The sequence below is a fragment of the Lonchura striata genome, chromosome 4 (genome assembly GCF_050655825.1).
Source record: "Lonchura striata isolate lonStrDom1 chromosome 4, ASM5065582v1, whole genome shotgun sequence".
Lineage (NCBI taxonomy): Eukaryota > Metazoa > Chordata > Aves > Passeriformes > Estrildidae > Lonchura > Lonchura striata.
Window position 1 is genome coordinate 62,017,295 of NC_140706.1, and position 23,894 is coordinate 62,041,188.

At 39.1% G+C, this 23,894-nt stretch overlaps 2 protein-coding genes across 8 annotated transcripts in view; one reads left to right on the forward strand and one right to left on the reverse strand.

The window, feature by feature from the left end:
- DCLK2 (doublecortin like kinase 2) overlaps positions 1-2,230 on the forward strand; it is a 79,777-nt gene extending 77,547 nt beyond the window's left edge. For both annotated transcript variants that reach the window (XR_002466417.3, XM_021541480.4), the window contains one exon: positions 847-2,230. Coding sequence is in view for 1 of the 2 variants with exons in the window: in XM_021541480.4 (XP_021397155.2) it covers positions 847-1,059 (213 nt within the window). In the remaining variant the exon portion in view is untranslated. The remainder of the gene's footprint in view (positions 1-846) is intronic.
- An 8,133-nt stretch (positions 2,231-10,363) lies between these two features.
- The window catches only part of LRBA (LPS responsive beige-like anchor protein), a 392,984-nt gene continuing 379,453 nt past the window's right edge, over positions 10,364-23,894 (reverse strand). For all 6 annotated transcript variants that reach the window (XM_085579290.1, XM_085579288.1, XM_085579289.1 and 3 more), the window contains 4 exons: positions 21,938-22,039; positions 20,529-20,743; positions 13,855-14,006; positions 10,364-11,895 (listed from right to left, as the gene is read on the reverse strand). In XM_085579290.1, coding sequence (XP_085435416.1) covers positions 11,805-11,895; positions 13,855-14,006; positions 20,529-20,743; positions 21,938-22,039 — 560 coding nt within the window. In that variant the 3' untranslated portion in view covers positions 10,364-11,804. The remainder of the gene's footprint in view (positions 11,896-13,854; positions 14,007-20,528; positions 20,744-21,937; positions 22,040-23,894) is intronic.

A 23,894-nucleotide genomic window follows, 5' to 3' on the forward strand; every position in this document is an offset into this window, starting at 1 on the left:
TATTTCAGTGAATTACTTCAGTGAATAGTGTATTAGTCAAACCCAACTAAAAACACATAAATTTTTGCATTAGTAAAGCAAGTCCAATCAAAAGAATAAATTTTTGAGGAAAAGGCAGAACAGCTGACCTTACAATTAGCACATATCCTTTAGAGGGCATGGAAATTGTTGTCTTCAGCAGATGTACCACATACTCCAGGTAATCGACCTATTCACTACAGAATTCTCTGTTTTCATTCCAACCTGTTGCTCCCTTCTCCCGTAAACTCATTTTTAAGTACAGAATTCAGAAATTATGCCTTTTTGCATCCATGAGAGGTCATTTGCCTACTCTCACCACTAAGCAGAAAAGCAGGCCCTTTTCTTGAAAAAAGAAAAAAATGTTTAGGTTTGCACCTGTCATCTTCCCCAGCGGCTCCTCTTCTGTACTGTGTGGTTTGTTACAGGAATTGTAGCACTGAGTTCTCAGTAAGCATCACCTGATTCCTTGTGTCTCCAAAAACACAGGTACATAAATTTTGCTAATAGTTACTATGATAAGTTCCTTCTCTATCACAACTACTCATGCCATCTTTTTTTTCCACATCAGACTTGCAAGACAAAAATTTTTAACTTGCAACATCATGGCAAGCATACATCTGGAAGAGAAGTTTTCCTTACATTTCATGAAGTCAGCATCACAAAAATTATACAATTCATTATAAAAAAGAATTCTAATGCTATTTCTCCTTTTTTATCCTGGCTGTATTGCATGCAGTTTATGTCTTGTAGATCGTTTTAACCCTTAAGACCGGGCTGTATTTAAGTGGTGTTTCATGTTTTGCCTTGGGTTTGTTTTGTTTGTAGAACACAGCTCTAGATAAAGAGAGTCAGATTTTCTGCAGCAAGCGCTGTCAGGACTCTGGTAGAGCTGGAATGGAGAAAATTTCTGCAATTGCTGCTGCAGCTGCTGATCTTCGTGTGGCTGGCTCCGAGCCCCTCCTCCCTGCTGTTCCTGAGCCACTCCGGTCCCCCAAGCTGCCTTCTCCTGAGCTTGCTGGGGATCAGCCTGGTGCTTAGGACTGGGGAAAACAAATCCAGCTGAAGCTCCCCACACTCTGGCCACAGTTTTCTTCATTTCCCATGACTGTTTTCACTTCGTGTGAGTCTCTCATGGCAAGCCCCAGCCAGATCTGATCCTCTCTCTCACAGGGGGTGAACGAACCACATCTTGGAAACAGGAGTAGGGGAAAGACTCTGGCAACATTAGGTGGTTTTTTAAGTTCTCTATGTCAGTAATTAACTCCATTTCACACAGCCTTAGGCTCTAAATAGACTAACTTATGGTGTAGCTAACCATATTTTTATATGAGCAGTGAGGTGGGGAACAGTTACCTGGCCTCACATCCACCAGCAGGCCCTGTTCTGTTCTTCTGATGGGAGTTTTCAGAAAAGTGGGAGAGGCAGACAAGGAAATAAAACTTTTATTTGCCTTCTATTCCAATGCCTCTATTTTTAGCCAAGTTTCTACTAAACTTGAAGATGCAAATTTTCATGAAGAATTTTTTAGTGGACTAACTGTAAAGTATCATGAGACGAACATTTGGAGATAGTGAGGGAAGGATGGATGTTTTCCATCAAGTTTGTTATCTGACTTGCAGGCAGGGTAGTGTTTAGATAATATGAATTTAAATAAAGTAACTTGGGATGTAAACATGAGCAGTGGACGTTTATTTGTTATGAAGACTGGAGTGAAGGAAGCCTTTTTGCTTTAGCCACTTTCTATCCTAACCACAAGTGTCCCATCCACACCTTTCTCCAGGGTCAGACTACCTGTTAGATAAAAAAATAAAATTACTTTGGGCCTGTGAAGGGAAAACCTGCTGCATGTTATCCAAGCCATGATGAGCTGAGCAGCTCCTAAGTCTAGGACAAGCTGATAGAGGAGCTGCCATCAATACCCATCAGAGGTTTGTCAGTGCTATCCCCCTATTCACCTGGTGCAGGCACTGGAAACTGGATTGGGAAGCAGCTCTCCTTAATCTGCAGTCACAAAATAGACAAAGTTTTCTCTCTACCATAATGCTTAGTTCAATAGAGTATGTATTCAGCTTAATCCTTTTCCTTTGCTCGTTCTTATGAATTGCTCATAGTTCATTTTTTTTCTCTTAGTTATACTTTCTACTAGAATTGTAAAAGAAAGACCTGCAATAAACTTTCTTCATTAAAAAAAACAGAACACAAAAAGTCATTCGTTTCTTTGAGAGCTCAATTATTTTGTCAGCGACACTTGTCTTACTCCCCCTGGAGAGACTGAACAATTAAATGCCTACCAAAACAATTTAATGGAATTAATTTGAGGGATTCCCATAAACTTCATTGTTTTAAAGTTCATTGCTTCCTATGAAAGCCATGATTAAACATGGTTGTTTTACCTTTTGAAGAGCATTTAAAGAATCAGAAAATGCCAAGTGATAACTTAAGGCCATGGCAGCTGAAAGACGTGCAACATCTTGGCAAGAAGATGGTATTAAAGGTAAGAAAACATGGAATGTCTTAAATTATGATAAAAAGGTTGGGCTACAACCAATCCTTGCTGATTAACTTCATTGTGGGTTCCCTGGAGTAAGTTCAATATACTTGAAAAGTATGGGAATAGCCTTTCTGTAAAATAATTTGGGTTTTGGTACAGTGCAAAAAGATGAAGCTATCACTCCAACCTTAATCAGAAGAAAAACTTCTCATTCTGATTCTGGTAAGAGTCTGTAGGTGGCTGGCTGTGTGGTTGGTGATCTCTGCAACAAGTCTCAGACTCCAAGTAAATAGAGATGGGTTGCTGGGAGATTTGGTGGTTGAGGTTGCTTGGGGCATAACAATCATGAAAATATAGAATTCTCAATATTTGGTGAAGTCAGGAGGAACATTAAAAAGACTTTTGTACTGAACTTTCTGAGGGCAGACTTTGGCCTGTTTAGGAGGCTTATTCAAAGAGTTTCTTGGGAAGCAACCCTTAAAAGCAAAGGAGTTCAGGAAAAATGGATGTGTTTCAAAACAAGAGATCTTGAGGCCACAGGAACAGACTGTCCTTGTGTGCTGAAAGATGAGGTGACAAGGCAAACACCCAGCCTGGATGGGCAAGGAGGTTTTGGAGGAACTTAAGAATAAAAAGAGGATGTATCATCTTTGGAAGGAGGGTCAGGTCTCTCAGGAAATATTTAAGGGGGCTACTAAAGCATGCAGAAGAAAAATTATGGAAGCCAAAGCTCAGTTGACTTTGGTAAAGGAAAAAAAATGTTTTTACAAATATATTAACAATAAAAGGAAGGGTAAGATCAGTCTTTGTTCTGTAGGAGGGAACTTGGTAACAGCAGATAAAGAGAAGGCAGAAGTGCTTAATGCCTTTTTTGCCTCAGTTTTTAGTGGGAAGATGACTTGCCTTCAGGAAAACTGTCCTCTTGGGTTGGTCAATGGTATCAGGGAGCAGAATGGTCACCCCATTATTCAGGAGGAGGCAGTCAGAGAACTGCTGAGCAGCTTGGATGTTCATAAATCTATGGGATCCACACCAGGGTGATGGGAGAGCTGGCAGATGAGCTCTCCATCATTTACCAACAGTCCTGGCTCAGTGGTGAGGTTCCAGATGACTGGAACCTGGCCAAGGTGACACCCATTCACAAAAAGGGTGGGAAGGAGGATCCTGGTAATTATAGACCATTCAGCCTGACCTCAGTACCTGGTAGGGTTATGGATCAGTTTATATAGTGAGTGTCATCACACAGAACTTATGGGATGGCCAGGGTATCAGACCCAGCCAGCATGGGCTTAGGAGGGGTAGGTTGTGTTTGACCAACCTGGTCTCCTTTTATGACCAAGCAACCCACCTGGTGGATGCAGGAAAGGCTGTGGATGTTGTTGATTCCATGTTCAGCAAGGCTTATCACACTGTCTCCCACAGCAAACTCCTGGAGAAGCTGCAGCCCACGGCTGGGACAGGAGCACTCCGTGCTGGGTTAGGAACTGGCTGGATGGCCGGGTCAGAGAGTGCTGGTGAGCAGTGCTGCATCCAGCTGGGGACAGGCACCAGTGGTGTCCCTCAGGGGTCTCTGCTGGGGCCAGCTCTGTTCAGTGTCTTCATTGATGACATAGATGAGGGGATTTGTTGTACTGTGGGCTGCTCCTCTTGCTGTGATATCCCGAGCGGTGCCGTGCTGGGCAGTGAGAGGGAAGAGAACGGGCGGCCGCTCCCCCTGTGAGCTCTGCAGTCCCAGTTGTCAGCGTGGGGACAAACCGAGGCAACATGGGACTTGGGAGTGAACAGGATGGTTTTATTCAGTGAGCCCCAAGACCCTCTGGAGAGAGTGAACAAAGGTTTTATAGAGGAACTCAAGAGGTGGGGTATAGGAACATCAACCAATGAGGGTAGGGCTGGGGAGGAGTCTAAGGAGGGACTAACATAGCACAAACCTATCAGGGGAAACAAGGGAGTGGAGTAACACAAAATAACCAATAGGGTGTTGAGCCTCACCAAATAGACAGGGAAGGCTCTGGAAGCAGGGGAGGGGACTAGGAGGAATGACAGGGAATGTTCTGGGGAAAGAAGCAGGGAAAGGGAGGATTGACAACTTGGAGAGGAGGGAGTTAGGGAAGAACTTGGGAAGATTGACAACTGAGGAAGGGAGGAGATTGCAGGGGGGTGAACAGACACAAAACAAATATTCATTAAAAGAAAAAACACACCACCACAGGGATTGAGTCCTTCATTAGTGAATTTGCAGAGGACACCAAGCTGGGGGCATGTGTTGATCTGTTGGAAGGGAGGAGGGCTCTGCAGAGAGACCTAGAACAATTGGATGGATGGGCAGAGTCCAATGGGTTGGAGTTTAATAAGTCCAGGTGCCAAGTCCTGCATTTTGGCCACAATAACCCCTGCAGCGTTATAGACTGGGGACGGTGTGGCTGCACAGTGCCCAGGCAGAAAGGGACCTGGGGTTGCAGTGACAGCCGGCTGAACATGAGCCAGCAGTGTGCCCTGGTGGCCAAGGAGGCCAAAGGCTCCTGGCCTGTGTCAGGAATGGTGTGGCCAGCAGGAGCAGGGAGGTCACCCTTCCCCTGCACTTGGCACTGGTGAGGGCACACCTCGAGTGCTGTGTCCAGTTCTGGGCCCTCAGTTTGGGAAGGATGTTGAGACACTTGAGCAAATCCAGAGGAGGCAACGGGGCTGGTGAGGGGCTTGGAACACAAACCCAGTGAGGAATGACTGAGGGAGCTGGGGGTGTTTAGCCTGGAGAAAAGGAGACTCAGGGGTGACCTTATCACTCTCTACACCTTCCTGAGAGGTGGCTGTAGTCAGGTGGGGTTTGGTTTCTTTCACCAGGCAGCAAATGACAGAACCAGAGGACATCTCAAGCTGCATCCAGGGAAATATAGGTTGGATATGAGGAAGAAGTTTTTCACAGAAAGCGTAATAAAGTTCTGGAATGGCCTGCTCAGGGAGGCGGTGGAGTCAGCATCCTTGGATGTGTTCAAAAAAAGACTGGATATGGCAATTGGTGCCATGGTTTAGTTAAGGTGTTTAGGGCATGGGTTGGACTGGATGATCTTGAAGGTCTCTTCCAACCTAGTCATTCTATGGTTCTGTGGGTCTCAGCCAAAGAAAGGATGTGGAATCTCAGGTGGAGCAGGCTAACCAGCCACTACAGCAAAGACAGGGAGCCTCCGAAAGAGTGGAACAGACAGATCAGCAGAGAGGGAGCAACAATCAAATAATGAATGCTGGGTTAAGTTCTGTTTTTTCTAAGAGGATGGATGCAGCTATGAAGAAAAAAAACTGCCATGGATTGGTAAGGATTTCCAACAAGTTGTGTTGCACAAATAATTACACATCTATAACAGAAGGGATCATCACTCGCCTGGTTCTGCCAGTTCTAAACTACTACCTTGTCTCATGGAAGAAGAGAGTAAAGAGAAATAGTCTGAATTCATGTCCCTAAGTTCATCATCCAAGATCAACATCTAAACAATCTTAGACAAGTATTTTGATTCACAGAGCAGATGCAGGTTCCAAAATGCCAATTTAAATATAGTGATGACGGCTGGAAAAGATAATAATATGGCAAACAATCAGTTAAAAACAGGATAGCTGGGAATGTCCTCAACTCTTTGCATAACCTTAACAAAATTATAGCAATATTCCATGCCTTAAAATACTCACACATAAGTTCAGTCTGTGCACAGGTGCAGGAGATATCACACTTTAATGTAAAAATAAAATAAAGATGTGTTGGTTAACTAAAACACTTAATGAAGGTCCCTAAGTATCACATTTGATTTCTTACTTGCTGCACTTTCATTCAGCTCTTCTCTTGTAGTAGAGCTACCAGTTGCTGCTGGAAGAAGGCAAAAACAGTTCTGGTTCACTATTTTTTTTCCTGTTATAAAGGGAAAGAAACTATTATAGAAATGGAAAACAAGTTATATATTTTTAGAAAGAACTGTACAAACACTCAATAGTGACAACTCTACTACTACCATGCCTACATTAAGAAAAAAAAAATTAAATATCCTAATTTTCTAGGTCCTTTGAAAGTGAGTAGGTGTTCACAAAAGTCCAATGAGCCATTCCTGCAGTTCTAGATTTAAAGTCCCAGGACTGAATCCTCTCCTCCTGCCATAAATCAGCATGACACTACATCCACTGATTGATTCCCTTACAGACAAATACCCCCATTCTGGAACAAAAAAAATTATTTAAAATAATTCTCAAAATACATTAATGAATATGCTGTTTTATGGCATTGGTTTCATGAAGTATTGACTCATTCTTAGTAGCTAATTGTCAAGAATATTTACACAGGTCAGTAAATCCCATTTAATCCTGGTTTTCACATCTTTCTTCCTCCCTGTAGTCACTGGTCTAATTATTATAGCTTGATAGCTATCCTGATTCCTTCACTTTTACATAAATACATGTATTTATCAATAATCTTTGGTTTTATCAGTTTCTAAATGGGAAAATATATTTTGCATTTACTCATTCTTTGTTTCAAGCTATATCCAAACAGTAACTGGAAAGCAGCAGAAATGCACAAAACTAGCAACCAACCCAAAATGCTCATTAAGTAAAACTGATGGTTTTAAGATGACAAAAAAAGACAAGCAAGTCAACTTCAATGTCTAAAGCTACTTCAATGTCAACTCCTACTTGGAAGTCAATTTCAATGTCTAAAGCACAGAAGTAGGTATTTAGTTGAGCTTTTCTGTCAGGGGAATTCACTCCAGCAGGATTTTTGTTTACTTTTTAAACTAAATTAGCATTATGAAAAAAAGTACCAGGCAGGGAGTGGTACCTGCAAGCAGCCATGCAACCATCAACTAGGAAGCAATTGCTTCTGGTTTCTATTTTTTTTTTCCCAAAGAGAATTTGAATTTTAAGTGCCTTTGTTTCCTTTGGAAACAGGAAGCCAAGAGTGTGAATTGTGCAAAGTGCAGGTTTCAAAGAAGTACCAAAAACTGTTCCCTCCTCCCCAAAATAACAGGTGAGGTGCTGAATGATTAAACACTGCTTGAATTACACTTTTTGTTCTGTTTTAAATGGTAAGAGTTTGTTTTTTGCAGCTACAGAGGCTTGAAAAAAGCATCCCATCCACACAGGATAAGCAAGGCAAAAAGCAAAAGGGAGAGCAAGGTACAAAGTAATTTCTGTTACTGGACATTCCTATTGCTGATAGCACCAAAGTCTCACCACACAACTAGCCTGAGCTGTGCCTACAACATTTTGCATCTCAGAGCTCACACAGCAGCAAGAAAAATATTAGAATAACTTGAAGAAAAAAAAGAATAAATTATAATTTCTTAAATGTTGTCTATTTAGCAAACAGCAAGTACCACATTTTGGGAACCCCTTTTTGTCTATTCCCACACAATGCAACATCATTTCCTAAGCACACACCACAATGTCTGATCCAGGGGCAAAGTTTTGTGCAATTTCAGATTTTACTAAATACACACATCTCTTTGGTTTAAAGAATACACTTTCCACTATTATCTCAATTAATTTACAAAAAAAAAAAAAAAAAGTAGTTGTATTTCCTACAATATATAAATAGTTGTGAAATTTTTTACATTCCTTTTCTAACAATATGCTTCTCAATAATGTCTCAACTGAAAGTACACTATTTACATGTACAAGTTAGGATATATTCTTTCACACTTGTATGTTTTAATCTTTTTTTACCTCATGACAATGGTTGTTTTTGAATTGAGGAGCTTTAGGTTAAACAGTTGAATTTCCGTACATATAAGCAAAATCTAAAACCATTTCTTACTTTTTATTTTTGTACAGAGCTTTTAAAGATCAGCTTTAAATTGTGATGCATCATTAACTGCATTAATTTACTGAAGATCTCAGGTTGGTTCTGCACAAAAGTAAACTATTTTGGATTTCATGTAATGATATATCAGATGGGAAATCCATGCAACTGACTTGTTCCAAGTGTTACACAAACATCCTGTGGGAGAGGTCTCACTGATTTAGAGCAGCATTCTCAGAATGGCTCATCTCTGGTTCTATTTAATGAGGATAAATCCAGTTTCTCAAGAACAATATAGTGATCTGTTACTCCCCTTGAATTATTTCTAGGAAAAAGAAAAAATATGTCATACCGTAAGCACACTGAAATTTCTGTGAATATGAAATTTAGGACATAAAGTGGAAAAACAACAATCTAGATAGTCACCTTAACAAGCCCATTCTTATTCAATACAACTAACAACAATTGCGTCCTGAGTAAAGCTACAATAAAATTCACTTCCCATTACCTTGGGATCAGATCAGCTCCTTGGGATGTTTACCAGGAACAAAGTGCTGCAGAGAGGTGAAGGACTGCCAAGAGGATGTCAGAGCAAGAAACAATAACAGATACATGCACAGCTTGCCTTCAGGTGTAGGGACAGACAGCACAACACAGCCAAGAACTGCAGAAATATTCTCAAGTCTGAGTATTCATTTACCTGTGCCTGCAGTAGCACCAAAACACAAACTTCCTTCAGAGAAACCTCCATTCTGACTACTCCATCTTCTCTTGCCAGATCCTACAGCATGTCTATCAGCAATTTGCTGATAGAAAATACAAGGAATTTCAAGTTACATTTGCCAAGTACTGCACAACCCAACCAAGCAATACTGCTGCACAGCACTTCCCATAACCACAGCTGGCAGCAGCTCTATTTGAACTCACCAGGGCAGAATAAAGGCCAGCCTAGCACATAAAAAGTGTTCTTCATAAATGCTCTGCATAAACACATTGGAGGAGAGAGGTCTGTCCCTCTCTTGTGGAATATTCTGTCAATACCAGCCAAATGAGGCCCAGCTGCAGGTTAATGCCTGGCACCTGCTGAGAGCTTTCAGGTGATCCATGCGACCCTGAAGAGAGTAACAAGTAACTGAGGGTCTGGCAATTTAACCCTGTTTTCCATCTCATCACAAACAGCATGAGGTGGGCTACTTCAGCCAAAGCTGAGATCCCAAGTGCACGCCTGGGCCCCGGAGTGGTGTCCAAGGCATTTGGGTTCACCTGTGGAAGGAGGGGATGTCCTACTCACCAGAGCAGTGGTGTCTTCACAGGTCTGCTCACGGAGAAGGTGAAGATGTCCTTTCCCACAGAAGGGCTGCAGCCCTCCAAAAGCAAAACACCACATTGCAGCAGCTGCTGCTTCCCAAGGAGGGTTAGGTGCAACTCAGGACAACACACATAGGGTACAGCTGTGCTTCCAGTTTGGAAAATAATTTTCTGATCCAATAGAGCTCTTTCTAAAACAACCAACCTACCAAATCAACTCCCTGTGAAATATTTTGGCTCCAAGATCAGGAATATTATTTCTATCAAAAATTAAGTGTTTCTTCATAAAGAGAAGATTTTTAGGATTTCCATTTGGCAAAACATACCTCTTTCTTATTTGTTTTCCTTCCATCCAGTCTAGGAAAATCACCCCTGGCTTGAGACAAACTCAGATTTAAGTTCTTCAAGACCATTCCAATTTCCCCTCAAACTCTGCTGATACAAGGCTGTGAATGTTGTTGAACTTCAGGAAATAGGAGAGACAAGTTTTGCATAACAAATGTTCAGTACACAGAGGTCAGTACACCAGGCACTTCCCACAGACATGACCCACTACAGCCTTTGCTTAATTCCATCATCCTTGCACTACACAAAACATGAAAATGTAAGTACTGATACACCACAACCACCTTGGTATGAAAATGCATAAAGCACAGAAAATACCATTTCATACACACCAAAAGTACATTAAATACATCAGCCACAGCACTCCTTTCCTCTGTTAGGAACATATCCTGAATTACAAGAACCCAATACTCCACGGAAGGTCTCAATTACAAATGTAATTTTATTTAATTTATTCACTCAAACTGAATTTTCTCATTCCAAATCTTTACTGAAAGAAAGAGTAGTTAAATGCTTAGAAAAACCAGGAACTGCTCTAGTAGACAGCTAGAGAAATGTATGTATAAATACAAATATGGAATGTAAATTTCAACTCAGAGATCACAACATACAATGGAGATTTTTATGCAATACAGTCTTACAAAACAATAACGGTTCTTTTCACAAATATTTTCACAGAGTTCTGCACAGCAATCTTGTAGAAAATAGATTTGTGCAACACCAAAATAACTTATTGTTCCTTAGTATAAATTATTTTTCATTTCCTAAAAGAAGGAGGTAATTTAATATGACTAGGCAGGATCTGACTGGATTTGGTGGTAGCAAAATACAAAAGACATTGTTGCTATAGGCAGGAAAGGAATATGACATGTGCTACAGTATTGCAGGGGCACATTCTGATAAAAAAGAAAAGAAAAGTGGCCAGCAAATCTTGTGCTTCTGCTGCTGTACAGGGGCTGGGCACCAGCAATCACTGCTGCCTTCCTGCTTTCACATTCAACCAGCAGAAATGTACTTTGGAACTTAACCCTGCTAAAGAACACCTGCCTCTGTGGGCTTCTGGCTTGAAGCCTTCAAAATGAGCCTTTCTGATTCAGAGGAACAATCCACATTTTGGTGTGCTTTGAAGGAGATGCCAGGTAGAAACTAAAAAGGATTCACACTTGATGCAACACAAACTCCGTTCCCGATTTCTCTTGTAACTGCACTAAAGATACAACTAAAAAAGAACTAATTGTCTAGAAACATGCTTGAAGAGTAACATTGATGGAAATGATTTGCAAAGTTTAAAATTACATTAACCATAATTTAAATATTACCCCTTGATTCCCAGAAACTTCAATGCTGATGTAGTACAATCATTTGGAAAAGTACGAGACAAAGTGTGATACGGATAGCACAGATTAAAATTCCCCCAATACCATAATTATTTTCATTATGTTAAAATCATATTTTCCTCAAGATTATAGATAAAGCTTCAGATGGGACATCTGTTTCTTTATAATATAGCTAGAATGTGAGTTTTATCCATGTTTACTTTAGGTTTTGTTTACATACAGGGATCAAAATAGACTTCTCATTGTGACTAAAAATAGAGATTTTTTTTTTTTAACTACAGAACCCAGCAGCTGGTTTTCTGCTTCTTTGCCCTTCCCCCAAAAAAGTCAAGCAAGGTCTACAAAAATAGCAATTAACTTTAAAAAATAGGTTGCTTCTTCCAGCAAATTTAAGTTACATTCAGATGTAATAGAAGTATGTATAAGGAGCTGTGCGGAGGCTCGACCCTGAGGCAGGCAGTGCTGTGTGCAGCTCCCTCCTGGCCACAGCAGCTCCTGTCAGTGCTCGTCCCGGCCTCTGGGAAGGTCAGTACCTGGTTTGGTACTCATGGTGCCAGCGATTGAAATCATTGTAAAAAACCACGATGCTCCCAGATGCCATTCCAGTCATGATACACCTGAGGGAAGTAGATTTACCAGTCAAGAAAAGCACACAAAGCACCGTGAACAGTTTGTGTGGTCAGCCTAAAGCTACACCTGAGAGCTGGACAACAGAACTGCTCACCAGCATTGCTGTCCTGCAAGGCCACTTGGGATTCCCCAGGATTATTTCTTGGCTAGTTTTTGTGGGGGGTATTGGAGAGGGCATGAAGCCCTGATGTAGCAGCAAAGGGAAGGAAGGCCAGGAGAAGCATTCATTTGTTTCAACTTCCCCAATTAAGCACATTTACATGCAGGAATTGGTCATGGGCACAAGCTTTAAGTTGGAAATACTAAAACTGAAGGCTTTGTTTTGGAAACTCTGAAAGCAATCCCTGGGATTTCCCACAGAAACACTCTTTATTTCTGAATTCCTTACCTTTGGCCTGCTACTGGAAATAATTTAGATGTGTTTGAAAAGCCATGACCCTAGCACAATACACAGTCAGCCTCTGGATCATTTTCTCTACCGTCTCATTAAAGTATTAGAAAAGTCAGAACTATAAGGATGTATAAAATCCTGGCATCTGGGGGGAATAAAGCCTTAGAATTAAAAAATTCAGAGTAAAAGGCTGCAAATCTTTCCTTCAAAACAAAGACTAAGTATGAGATCATCAAAACATTGCATTTTGATAGGATCACCTATTTCTTGTCAACAGTAAAATTTTCATTGTTTTTCTAGGCGTTAAAACGCCTTTTAAATATCTCTGAGTGATTACCTGCAATTAATCAGTTATTACTCAGTAAAATACTCTGAGGAAATCTCTTCCTTGTCTTCCAACCCACAGTGCATAGGTTCTTAACTTGAGGCCATGGATAAATTTCTCTATGTCCATATTAAATTTCAATTCGTTAACATGTCATTAATTACAGTTTAAAGATTCTCTAAATGCAAAATTTCCAAGGACTAAAACTCAACAGTTTTTGAAATACATTTAACAGCAAGGGCTTTTTTTTTTTTAAATGGGAAACCACCTCATCCAAAATGCCAGTATTCTCTAATTATGCTTATCAAGAAGCTGGTCAGTGTTTCATTGAGGTTCACAGGTTTTACTGGTTTAGATTTTTTTAAAGTTAATTTTGTGTAAGTTTTAGAAACACAGATAAAATTTTTAAAAATATCCAGTATGGATTTTAATTAAGTCGAAGGCTAAGAGTCTCAGCAACATGCTTTACTGTATACTGTAGACATCCATAAGGGATTTAGGAGACAAATCTGCTTGAAAAGTACACAGAAACACCATTTAGTAAATACACCACAGCAAATAAAATCTTAGCCTGAAAGCTAAAGGTGTACAGATGAAATGGGAAACATCCATCTTATAAACAAACAGTATTTCTGTGATAAAAGCACTGAAGTATTGTCAAGTACAGCTGCATTGGAAAGAGCAATGTGAAACGGCAGTAAAAATTTTAACTGGTCATCTTCAGCAGGAGGATTGTTCAAAAAGGGTCATGTATGTGGATAAAATGCTTTTTCTAGAACTGAGAATGACTGATGCTTTAGCAAATATATGGATGTGTGGAGAGAATCTTGTGCAACTATTCCAACTGTTCTATTTTTAACACCAAAGTCTGGAATTAGGAAGGTGATTCGTCTTGTAAGTGAAAGAGATGAAAGCACACATGTAATCTTCCACCTCCATGTGACCCACACTGTACATTGATGCAGACCAATAACTCAGCCTATCTTGAAAGTCTGCCAAAGTAAGATTTCTTGGATCTCTCTTCATTCCCCAAAGAGCTGAAATTCTGAAAAAGATTATCTGTCCTAAATATAACATGTTAAGAAAACCACTTTTGCCAGCACAGAATTCTCAAGATAATCCCCAGGATCTGTGACCCACAGAAAATCACAATCAGAACAAAAACAAAAGTTCAATTTAATTTTAAATATGTATTCTCCAATACTCTTTCCAGACCAGACTTGGTCTCACCTTTGGTCATAGGACAGGGCCATGGATCGGATTCCAGCATCACACCCTGGGTAAGCAAAGAGCCGTTTGAGGTCCCACACCTGCCAGACCATGACAACCCCATTGTCTCCACCTGTGAGCAGATACTGTCCATCCCGACTCAGCTGAATGGCCTGGGGGCAAAACACAGGGAGATTGTCAGATAAATGTGTGTGCTGCTCTCATTTCCTCAATTTTCCTTTCAATAAAGGGTTTCATACTGATAGCTGAATGTCCAGGGAGACTTTGGTATCAACAAAAACTTTTGGGAAGCAACATTATTGTTATGTTATTTTACCCAGCAAGAGAATTAATGCTACTATGCACAAATCTCCAATACATTAGATGTTACTAGTTAAGTCTCACCTTACCTATGATTTATTCCATGTTCCAAAGATGCAATATGAGGTCAGCCAAAGAAATTTACTCTTCTAATTAGCTAGATTTACAAGATGCAGCAGCATTGGCATTAAAATATATAGCACCTGACATTCCCCCAAGGGTCTTTAATACCAGCCTAACAGAAGCTGAATGTTGACAGGAACGGAACTCTTATATGAATCACTAAAATTAATTTAGACCAGCACTTTTAGATTCCTGCACTGGGTTAATAAAAGAATGATCCACCTGTCTTAACAGAGACTGTGTTTCCTTTTATCATCCATCCTGAAACTGCCTGTGAAAAATTCAATGGAATATACCCTCTTTTGTATGCATCATGGGGACTGATAGCAAATCTGTATTTGAAATCTGTATTTGGGAACCAGATCATAAGAAAGATGGGATATCATTGATTTTCAGAGTCAAGATTTCTTCAAACAGGAATCTTTAATCTATTTCAGTACTTCTTCTGTGCTATTGGGAAAAAATCAAGATACACACTGAATACCCAGAAGAATGATTTTCCTTCTTTGCCTGAAAACTATACCAGATGATACTATCAGATATTAAATGGACAGGATTCAGGAGAAATCTTTCTTAAAGGAAAGATTTTCCCAATGTAAATAAGAGAAAATGGGTCTTAAGAGAACAGAACTTGAAACTTTATTAGAGCAAGTGCTAATTTATGGGTGAGAAAGACCATGACCCATCTAGCCCAGAGGTCTATCTCCAACAAAGGCAGCAAGAGATGCTGCCAGCCTGGTCAGCATACAGCCCTCCCCCCCTGTGCACCACAGCACCCAAAATCACTGAACTAGGAAGATCAGAAAGTTCCTGTTCCCTTTAGTATCTATTTATGGAAATGCTGCCCATGAATTTTCTTAATCTTTTTTTGAGCCTGCTGATGCCTTCTGAGGGGGGAAAGAAATTGGCAGTTTACCACAGACTTTTTCCCTGTTTTGAGGTATCCTATCAATTTCAGCAAGTACACCACAGGTCTCATATTGTGGAGTTTCCTGAATAAGAATTCTCTATTCATCTCAGGCATTGCCTTCATCACTCGGTAAACTTTTAGCATCCCCCACCTCAAAAAGCATGGAATGAAGCTGGTTCCCAACACTAACCCTTGGATGACTCTATGACTGACTTTTCTCACAGCATGTGAGCATTTTTAGCATGTGCATCTCAGTAATTATTACTACAGAAACCCTGAGGAGGATAAAAACTTCATCTGAAAGGAGGCTCTGCCCTGCTGCTGTGCAGAAAAGAAATATAAGCAGTAAAGGATGCCAGGCCCTGATTTTATAGCCTCACCCTCTAACTGTCCAGGAAAAATAAAATGTCTGCAGCATTTTCCAAAGAAACAAAACCAAAAAGTTGAGTGGATTCTCTCATGTCCTTCTGGAATGACATCAGCATGAGCCAACAGCAAGATCAAGACCCTGAAACTACATTTCAGACCATCATTAATAATTCCAGTAAGCCCAAACCTTTTCCTATGCTCTCGTCCTGTTTTCAGGGGCCTCTTCTTCACTCTCTTTCTGACTTTTGCTCCTCAGCTTGACTTCTGTTTTTCCTTCTCTGCTCTCTGCTTTTAGATTTGTCCACAATACTCAGCACAGGAACAGCCTGTCCTTGGTTCTGCTCTTCTTTCTCCTTTGCTTCCTTATTAGTTCTTCCCTTTCCTTGTCCAGGGTCACAACCATCACATTGCTTGCCGTGTATCTTTTGTGCACCTCTTTGTGAGGGATGATTGCAGATGTTCAGTACAGAATGAGGATACTAAGCATTATCTACAAATGTATTTAATTTAAGGTTTGTGAATTAGCTAAATTTGGGCAGGTTTTCAATGAAAGACACACCCTTCACATCAGGATTAATTTGTGATAAATTTCATCTGGCCCAATTTATCAATAGAATGATGTAAGAATGGAGGATGTTCAGAGCAATGGCTTTTAAATTCCATAAACACACTCTCTACAAACAAACAAACTGATTATTTTTGACTACAACATTGTCAAGGCAAGGATGAGATGATAGTCTGCAAGTAAAATTCCAGCTCAGAGATTTAAATTTAGGAAACAGTAGAAAGAACCAAAGACAGGATTTTGCAAACATCTCTCTACAGAATCTGTAATTATTTTGGCACTTGCAGTCTCTGCTTATACAGGTTTGCAAATATGCAAAACTTTTTACATACTTCAGGGAAAGGAAGTTTGGGGCTTTTTTTAACATAGAGAATTTGCAGCACACACAACACAAAAAATCAGAGAAACTGAAACACAAAGATGCTAAGTTCATGCAACACTGAAGTGTTTATACAGACTGCTGACAAGCCTAGAAACCAAAATATACAGTGTGTGTAAGATACTGCTTTGTGAGCAGCAGTAACTGAAGTCAGACATATTGCACATCTGTATTTTTCTATTGCTGCACTCTATTACTGTGATGCCAAATACATCCTGTAAGAATTATACGATGTGCGACACTTAGATTAAGCTAGAGCTTCTATATTATGTTATAAATTTTAAGTGTTTACTGCAACAATTCCCAAGGAGTCAGAATGGATCACATTTCTGGACTTTTATTTCATACAATAACTTTAAAAGGAGTGTAATTGAAACATAAACATATGGTCTAAACAAAATGTAACACTGAGCAAAAAAGAAAAGATGATAAACCTATTTCAGCTGTGTTTTGAACTAAGATGACAAAACATATATGCAAATTTACACACAATAAAGCAGAACTTGTAGAGTTTTTCCGACCACAGCTAAGTATGGAAAACAGAATACTAACGAAGATTAGAATTGTGTATTCTGAGTTGAAGCTTCTTCCTCTCCCCACAAAAAATAAATGTTGCTTCTGTGATTGTTGCTATCAGAAACGTGCTAAGCACCTCAAAAGCACAGGCCTAAGGAGCTTGAAAACTTTAATTTAAAGACTGTCTTAGAAGAGTAGAGTAAGAAAGGGGCAGAAAACAAACTGGTAAGACTGAAAATTATCTAGAACTAGCATGCACTGAGTGGATTATCACAAGATCTAACTAACCACAAAAGTATTAAAGAGATTATTCATTAAAAACAAAACTCAATATGGGGTAGTTTTCTTCTCTATAACAATAGCAGCCTCCTAAGGGTATTTCCAAATTGCAGTGAAGACCGTGACAAATAATTATTTGCTACACATATAAAATTCAGCTGATGAAAATCCATTAACCTTATGGTTATGGTTCACTTGAATTTTATACTTGAGGCTTTTACTGAAGAAATGCTATATTAAAAGGCAAATTAAAGCCATTAATCTTTAACTCTTCCACTACCTGCAACATGCAGTAGGTTTTGTGATCTTTTGATTAAATAAAGTACAGGCTTTGAACCCTTACTAATACTGATGCAATTTTACTAAGTCATTGACTTGTCCTGAAGAAAAAGATGTTGATTTATTTAATTTTTATTGTTTATAAATAAATTTCTCAGTCACTTGCCTATGTATATATATATATATATGTATATATGAAGGGATGAAGGAATGAATGAAGGGATGAAGGAATGAATGGAAGAAAAAGATAACCTGTCAACATTTCAGTTTCGTCATATGCCCTTCAAGATTTAACAAACGAAAGAATGCTTTTACTCCCAAGTACTCCAGCTGGTGTAGAGGGTGACATGAATCAATTTTACTGTTCTGCTTTTCCCCAGCGTAGTTTATCTGCAATTCTGCTAGGTATGAAACTGAAACAACCCTGCAACTAATCTTTCTCACAACATGAGCTTCAGACTCTCAAATAATCCCCAAAGCACAGAATTTCAGCAATGTTCTAAAAGCTGCATTTCTGACTTGTATTTCCCTGGAAAGTCTCAAAACTTTGCGCAAATCCCTTTTAACATTTCAGGTTTTTGAAAGGCAGTGCTTTGTAAAAAGGCAGAGCTGACACTGTGACAGCCCTGGCTTACAGCAGCAGGAGTCTTGTGGGTACTTACACATTTCAAAACAGATTCAGGAAAGGAAAATAAATTGGTTCCTCTGGGTGAAACAGCTTACAGTCTTTGTTTAGGATAAAATAACTTTACCTCTCAGAACAAGCAGACCATTTAGAGTTAAAGGTATTCATTATGATATCTAAACACTACATGGTAGATGTACTGTGATACTGTATTGCTAAGCTTCACTGAGCAATACAGTATTTAAAACAAAAACAGGTGGAAGGCATTGATTAGACCCTGAATTTCCCCAGAGGTTCTGAATTTTTTCTGGCAGTTTTCTAGCACAAGAATACAAGAAAGAAAATGAGAATGTTGATTCCAACGTCACTATTGAAAACTGCTAGTTTTACCAATAACATCCTGAAATACCGGCCCATAATGACACAGGAAAACCAAAGCTGTTATATTACAAATTCCACACTTATGACCTTTTTCCTTCCCTTTCTATGCTCCCCAAGCAAAATCCAATGAGGAGAGTTTGTCAGCACAGCCCATGGGTAGGTACTATTCATTTTAAATGCCCCACTTTAATCATGCACTTGCCACTCTCCTTCAGCGATGATGTAGTGCAGAAGCACTGGCAGAGACGCTGTAGGTTGTTTAAGCATAAAGCTCAGCTCTGACCACTGGGACAGAAAGAAAACAAAACAAAACAAAATAAACCCCAAACCCCTCTACAAACATAATTCTGGCCCACAGAGAGCAGAACTTCAATTGCCTCCAGCAACATTCCTAAAGTTGTGGGTACTGACTGAAACACTACAGAAATTGTTTTAGCCGGCAAGGGATTTCTAGATATTTTACAGATTTGCTGGCCTAGCTGACAACATAATCACAACTGAAAGTGACAGATTATCAACATTATTAATGTAAAAAGAGAAAACACTCTGATATAGCCTTGATTTATGGAAAGAACTCTGGGATGAAGGGTAGGCTGAAAATCTCAGAAGTATTTGTACAAGGACAGCCAAAGGTAAAATTTCAGGGAATTGATGCAAAAATCAACATTAATTTGGAAAAAATGTCTGGGGACAGAAATATATACATTCTTACTTCATATCCCCAGCCTCAAACCAGCACCTGTGTCTGCCACAAAACACAGAAGTCAAATGCCCCCTAATCCCACTAGACTGCACTCTCACTATGGAAAAGGGACCTACACAGAGAGTTATTTCTTCATATTCCACCACCAGCACAGCTGACATTCACCATGGATGACATAGGGATAATGGATTAGGAGAGCATAGTAGATGATGGGACTTTTAGAAGGTTTTAAGTGGAATGAAGTGAACTGTACCAGATACTTCAGAGCTAATGAAGCAATTCCATACAAATCGTAAAGTGCAAATAATGAAGATCAAAATTCTTTAAAATATATAGACACATTCTTCCATCTTTAGCATGGAAAGAAGTGCTCCAAATAGCACAACAGTTGAAAGAACGGTAATAATTCTGTAAAACAAACATGATGGCAGAGAGGGATTTTCTTCCTGACATGTGTAATCCAAACAAAGGAAAAACTTTTGAGAACTTTCACCTCAAGGGAACATTGGAAATCCCAGCAGCTGAGTTCCTGGTATCTTCCATCAGATTATGAAAATCAGCTTGGAGGTGTGGTACTGCAGTACAGCTGGCAGCTTCTGTTCTGTTTCATAGGTACTATTACCCAGAAACTGTCAGGAGACCTTCATTTTGTATTATAAAATAATTTTTATAAAGCCATAGGCTTAAAATGCCTCCTGCATAGTTTTAGACTTGCTCCAGGGTCTCTTGCAGCTAAAGACGTGGAACTCTGCTGCCTGCTGCACAAACGCCAAAGAGCTAAAAGAGCTGAAGTACAGACATATCCCTATAAACTTCCTGGAGCTCAGTGCAACACATGCTATCTAAATCAGGATGCAGGAGTGCAATCAGAGATGCCAAAAGAAAGGGAAAACTAACATCCAAAATAACATGTCCACTGACCTCCTGCCTTCAGACTCAAAAGCAAAGATGCAGCACAGCCTCTCCTGGTCAGCACTTAGTAATATTTGTATTCTTCAGCTCAAGGAAATGCCTACACAGTATTCCTTACTTTATGAACAGAGTTATATTACAGTTAAAACTGTAAAAAACACTTCCTGGTGTTATTAAGAGTACATGGTCCCCTTAATTTTTTTCAGAATGTGAAACTATGCTATGGTTTGGTACCACATATTCATGGTCTGGCTATAGAAAGAGTCTCCACACAACTCCAGCATTGACAGCTTTTCCCCATGCAGCTGACAGCAAACACTTGAGGACACTCACCCTTATCTTGTCATCTGTTTCCATGGTGGCCTGCAGTCTCCCATTCACACTGAACACACAGAAGAGGCCATTTTCATAATATATGACACAGTGGCCTTCTCTGGAAGCTTGAATAAGTTTTGGTCTCAGGCAGCTTTCCGGACCTTGTAGTCTTTCAGGACCTTCTAACGTCCTCAGTAGATCTCCATTCATAGAATGTATGAGACATGGTCCTTCTAGTGAGACAGAATAGGATCTCAGGTTATTGATTTATATGCTTAATTAAAGACATCATTTTTCAAATAGTAAGTCATGACTTCTATGTAAATAATCACTATTATACTACTTTATAATGGTTGTTACCATGTTTAGGTGAATTGCCTATGACTTCAAGGGTGCCAGACACTAAGATAAACAGCTTATCCCTTGAAAGCTTTGCATTAAGGTATAAGCACCTAGATTGCCTTCTGTGGATTTTCTTTTAAAGCAGGTAGTAGTTAAATTCAAGAGTTAATTTTGAGATTATTTAATTTTGAATAATTAAACATACTGAACCTTGAAAGGAGATTATCAAAACACAGACACAGAGTAAGAGTAATGAATTTGCATATGTAGGTATTCTACAAGTGTATGTTCTCATATTAAGATTGTAAGCCATACACAACCCACTAAATATTTGCTTTTTTAACATATTCTGACAAATATCTGCTTTGCACATAAGCCACACGAGTCACATGCGTAACAGAGAAATGTACACAGGTACAGACCACGAGTACACCCAACTCTGAAGTGTCTCTGAGTAGCTATTTTAGAAACACTAAAATAGAAAGATACTAATTTCAATAAATTTACAGTTTAAAAATAATGGTGGACAATTAAGCAAATAAGAAAATTATATAGAATATCCCCAGAAACAACATCCCTCTTTATAATTTGCCTGCTAAAAGCAGGTCTTTGAGAATACAAGTGGAGCATATTAGAGGCTCTGCAGCCAAGCTGAAAGAGCCTGAATGGAATTACCAGTAGTTTATACACACCCTCCATCAAACAAACAGTCCAGCACATTCTCTTTCTCTCAATACTAATTTTTGCTTCCCCTTTTTGAGAAGTTATCCATAACAGCCACTCTTCAACATCCTGGCCCTCAAAGGCTGTAACCAACTATTCTATATGCAATTACACACTGGATAAACAAACAGAAGTAACAATCAGGAGGGAAACTGATGTGGTTGCCTTTTTTTATAAACATCTGAACAATCCTCAGTTTCAATGTGTTTAAAAAGAGGTTTCAGATTCCACAGCAACTAAAAAAAAAAGGTTAGAAATAAAACCACCATAAAGTTTATAAATTCAACCACCTGAGACTATATTCCTCTTGGCATTAGGATTATAGCTGCACAAACAGAAAGATATGACAAGAGCTACCTTACCTTTTGAACCACTTATTACCAGGCCAAGCTCAGCACAAATGGCAGCACAGGTGATCTCATAGTCATGTCCTGTCAGAACAGCTCGAGGAGTTGCAAAATCACCTTCAGTGAAAAAACAATAGAAGTAATTTTGGTTACAATTTATTCCCAAAATCACTGCTTTCCATCACTGAAGCACCTTCTGTTTCCTTGCTCTTTAAGTTGATGTTGCTTACAAATCACTTCAATGCTCCTGTTTGCATACAGGAGTGTTGCACTCCTACCTGTGTAGTGCAGCAGCAGCACTCTGCCTGCATATTTACTAACACGCAGTAATATGGAAGTCAGGTATGCAGTAAAACCAACGAAAGTTGGTTTCCCATCTCTCTTTCTCCCTCTCTAATTTATATTTTCTGGAAGGAGAGATTTAAGTAAATTACTATCCTACAACAGGCATTAGTAAATGCAAGCATCACTAGAGTAGCTATCAAGAGGAGACACCTAAAGTGCCCAAAGATGAAAGAAAACTTTCAGTGAATGATCTTATTTTAAACTAATAACAATGCTGAAACCTCAACTTGAAGTCTAGTTCTTTGCAAGATCTGGAGTTGGTCCACAGTCAGTATGAATTTCTGATGAATTTGTAAAGAAGTCCCACTCCAACCCAACATTAATGCTCCTATTAGACATTTCCCTGCTACAGGAACTGTATTTTTTGGTACTTCTCTTTACAATCAAACATATATGAATACAATAAAGAAAAGAAGAATTGTACAACTGGCACATTTTAAGGAAAAAAACATTATTCTCCAGGTCAAGGCAGAGAAAGGGTAAGCAAATGCTATAAAGCTCTTTAAATAGTTTTATATCTTTGCTCATAGGTTATTCATTGCCCTCTTCAGGAGTGCTGGCATTTCAAAAAATCACAAAGCTATTTCTGTATTGTTATTTTGTATTACCATATAATTAGCTCGTTCATAGCATTCTCCAAAGCATTTAAACTCCAAAGGATGTTTCTTGGGCAATGCTAGCATGCAGTTTTCAAAAGGTTTAGATGAGTTTTTAAGCAGCAGGGAGTAATTTCACTTCACAATGAATGATGATATGTGAGACACCAACAAAGTAGTAAAGTAGTGGTAAAATCAACCTCTTTTTTTACTTGAAAAAGAGGAGATGGTTTTACAAAGACACAGAGTAATAGCGGTACCAATTGACTCCATTAGTTACTAAATTAGCATCAATCAAATTACATTTGGGGTTGAATGAATTATTAGGACTTGCACATACACAAAATCATGAGAGTAAACTTATTGCTTACAGCAACTACATTATTATGGGCTTTATCTGCATAAGACTGTCAGCAACTACATCCATTAAAAAAAAAAAAAAAACAAAATAACAAAATGACCCAACCCAAATGAAAAAAAAAGAAAAAAAACCCAGACTAAGTAGTATCTTTAATTAACTTAGGATTTGAATAGATACTGTAAAAGAAGAGTCCTGTGAAACATCAGGCTGACTCCTTTGATAAGAATGTCAAGTATTTAGGGGTTTCCAAGCCTGATTTCCCAAATAATGGGGTCAACTTAAAAGCTGGTCATAGAGCAGAACAGATTTCTTTAAAAGCTTTTAAACTGTTATTGGTTCAAAAGATTGTCATGGTTTTCAATAATGCAAAGAGAAAATTTTATTTTGTTGCTGGTTTAAGGGGCACCACTTCAAACTTTTCTAAATTGTTTTAGGAGAACAGACTCCCAGACCCTTTTGAAAAGCTGGGGAAGTGACTTCAAAGGGAAGAGAGTCTTTGTCCGCTAAGCAGGTTTATGACCACTGATGCAAACCCTAAGTAAGGGCTGAAAAGAACACTCAGAGAATCTTTATGGAGATTCTTAAGGAAGATGAACAAGTCAAATGAAATTAAAGATAGTTCAAATCCTAGCACTAATAACCAGGCCACAATAGTTTTACAGATGTGCTT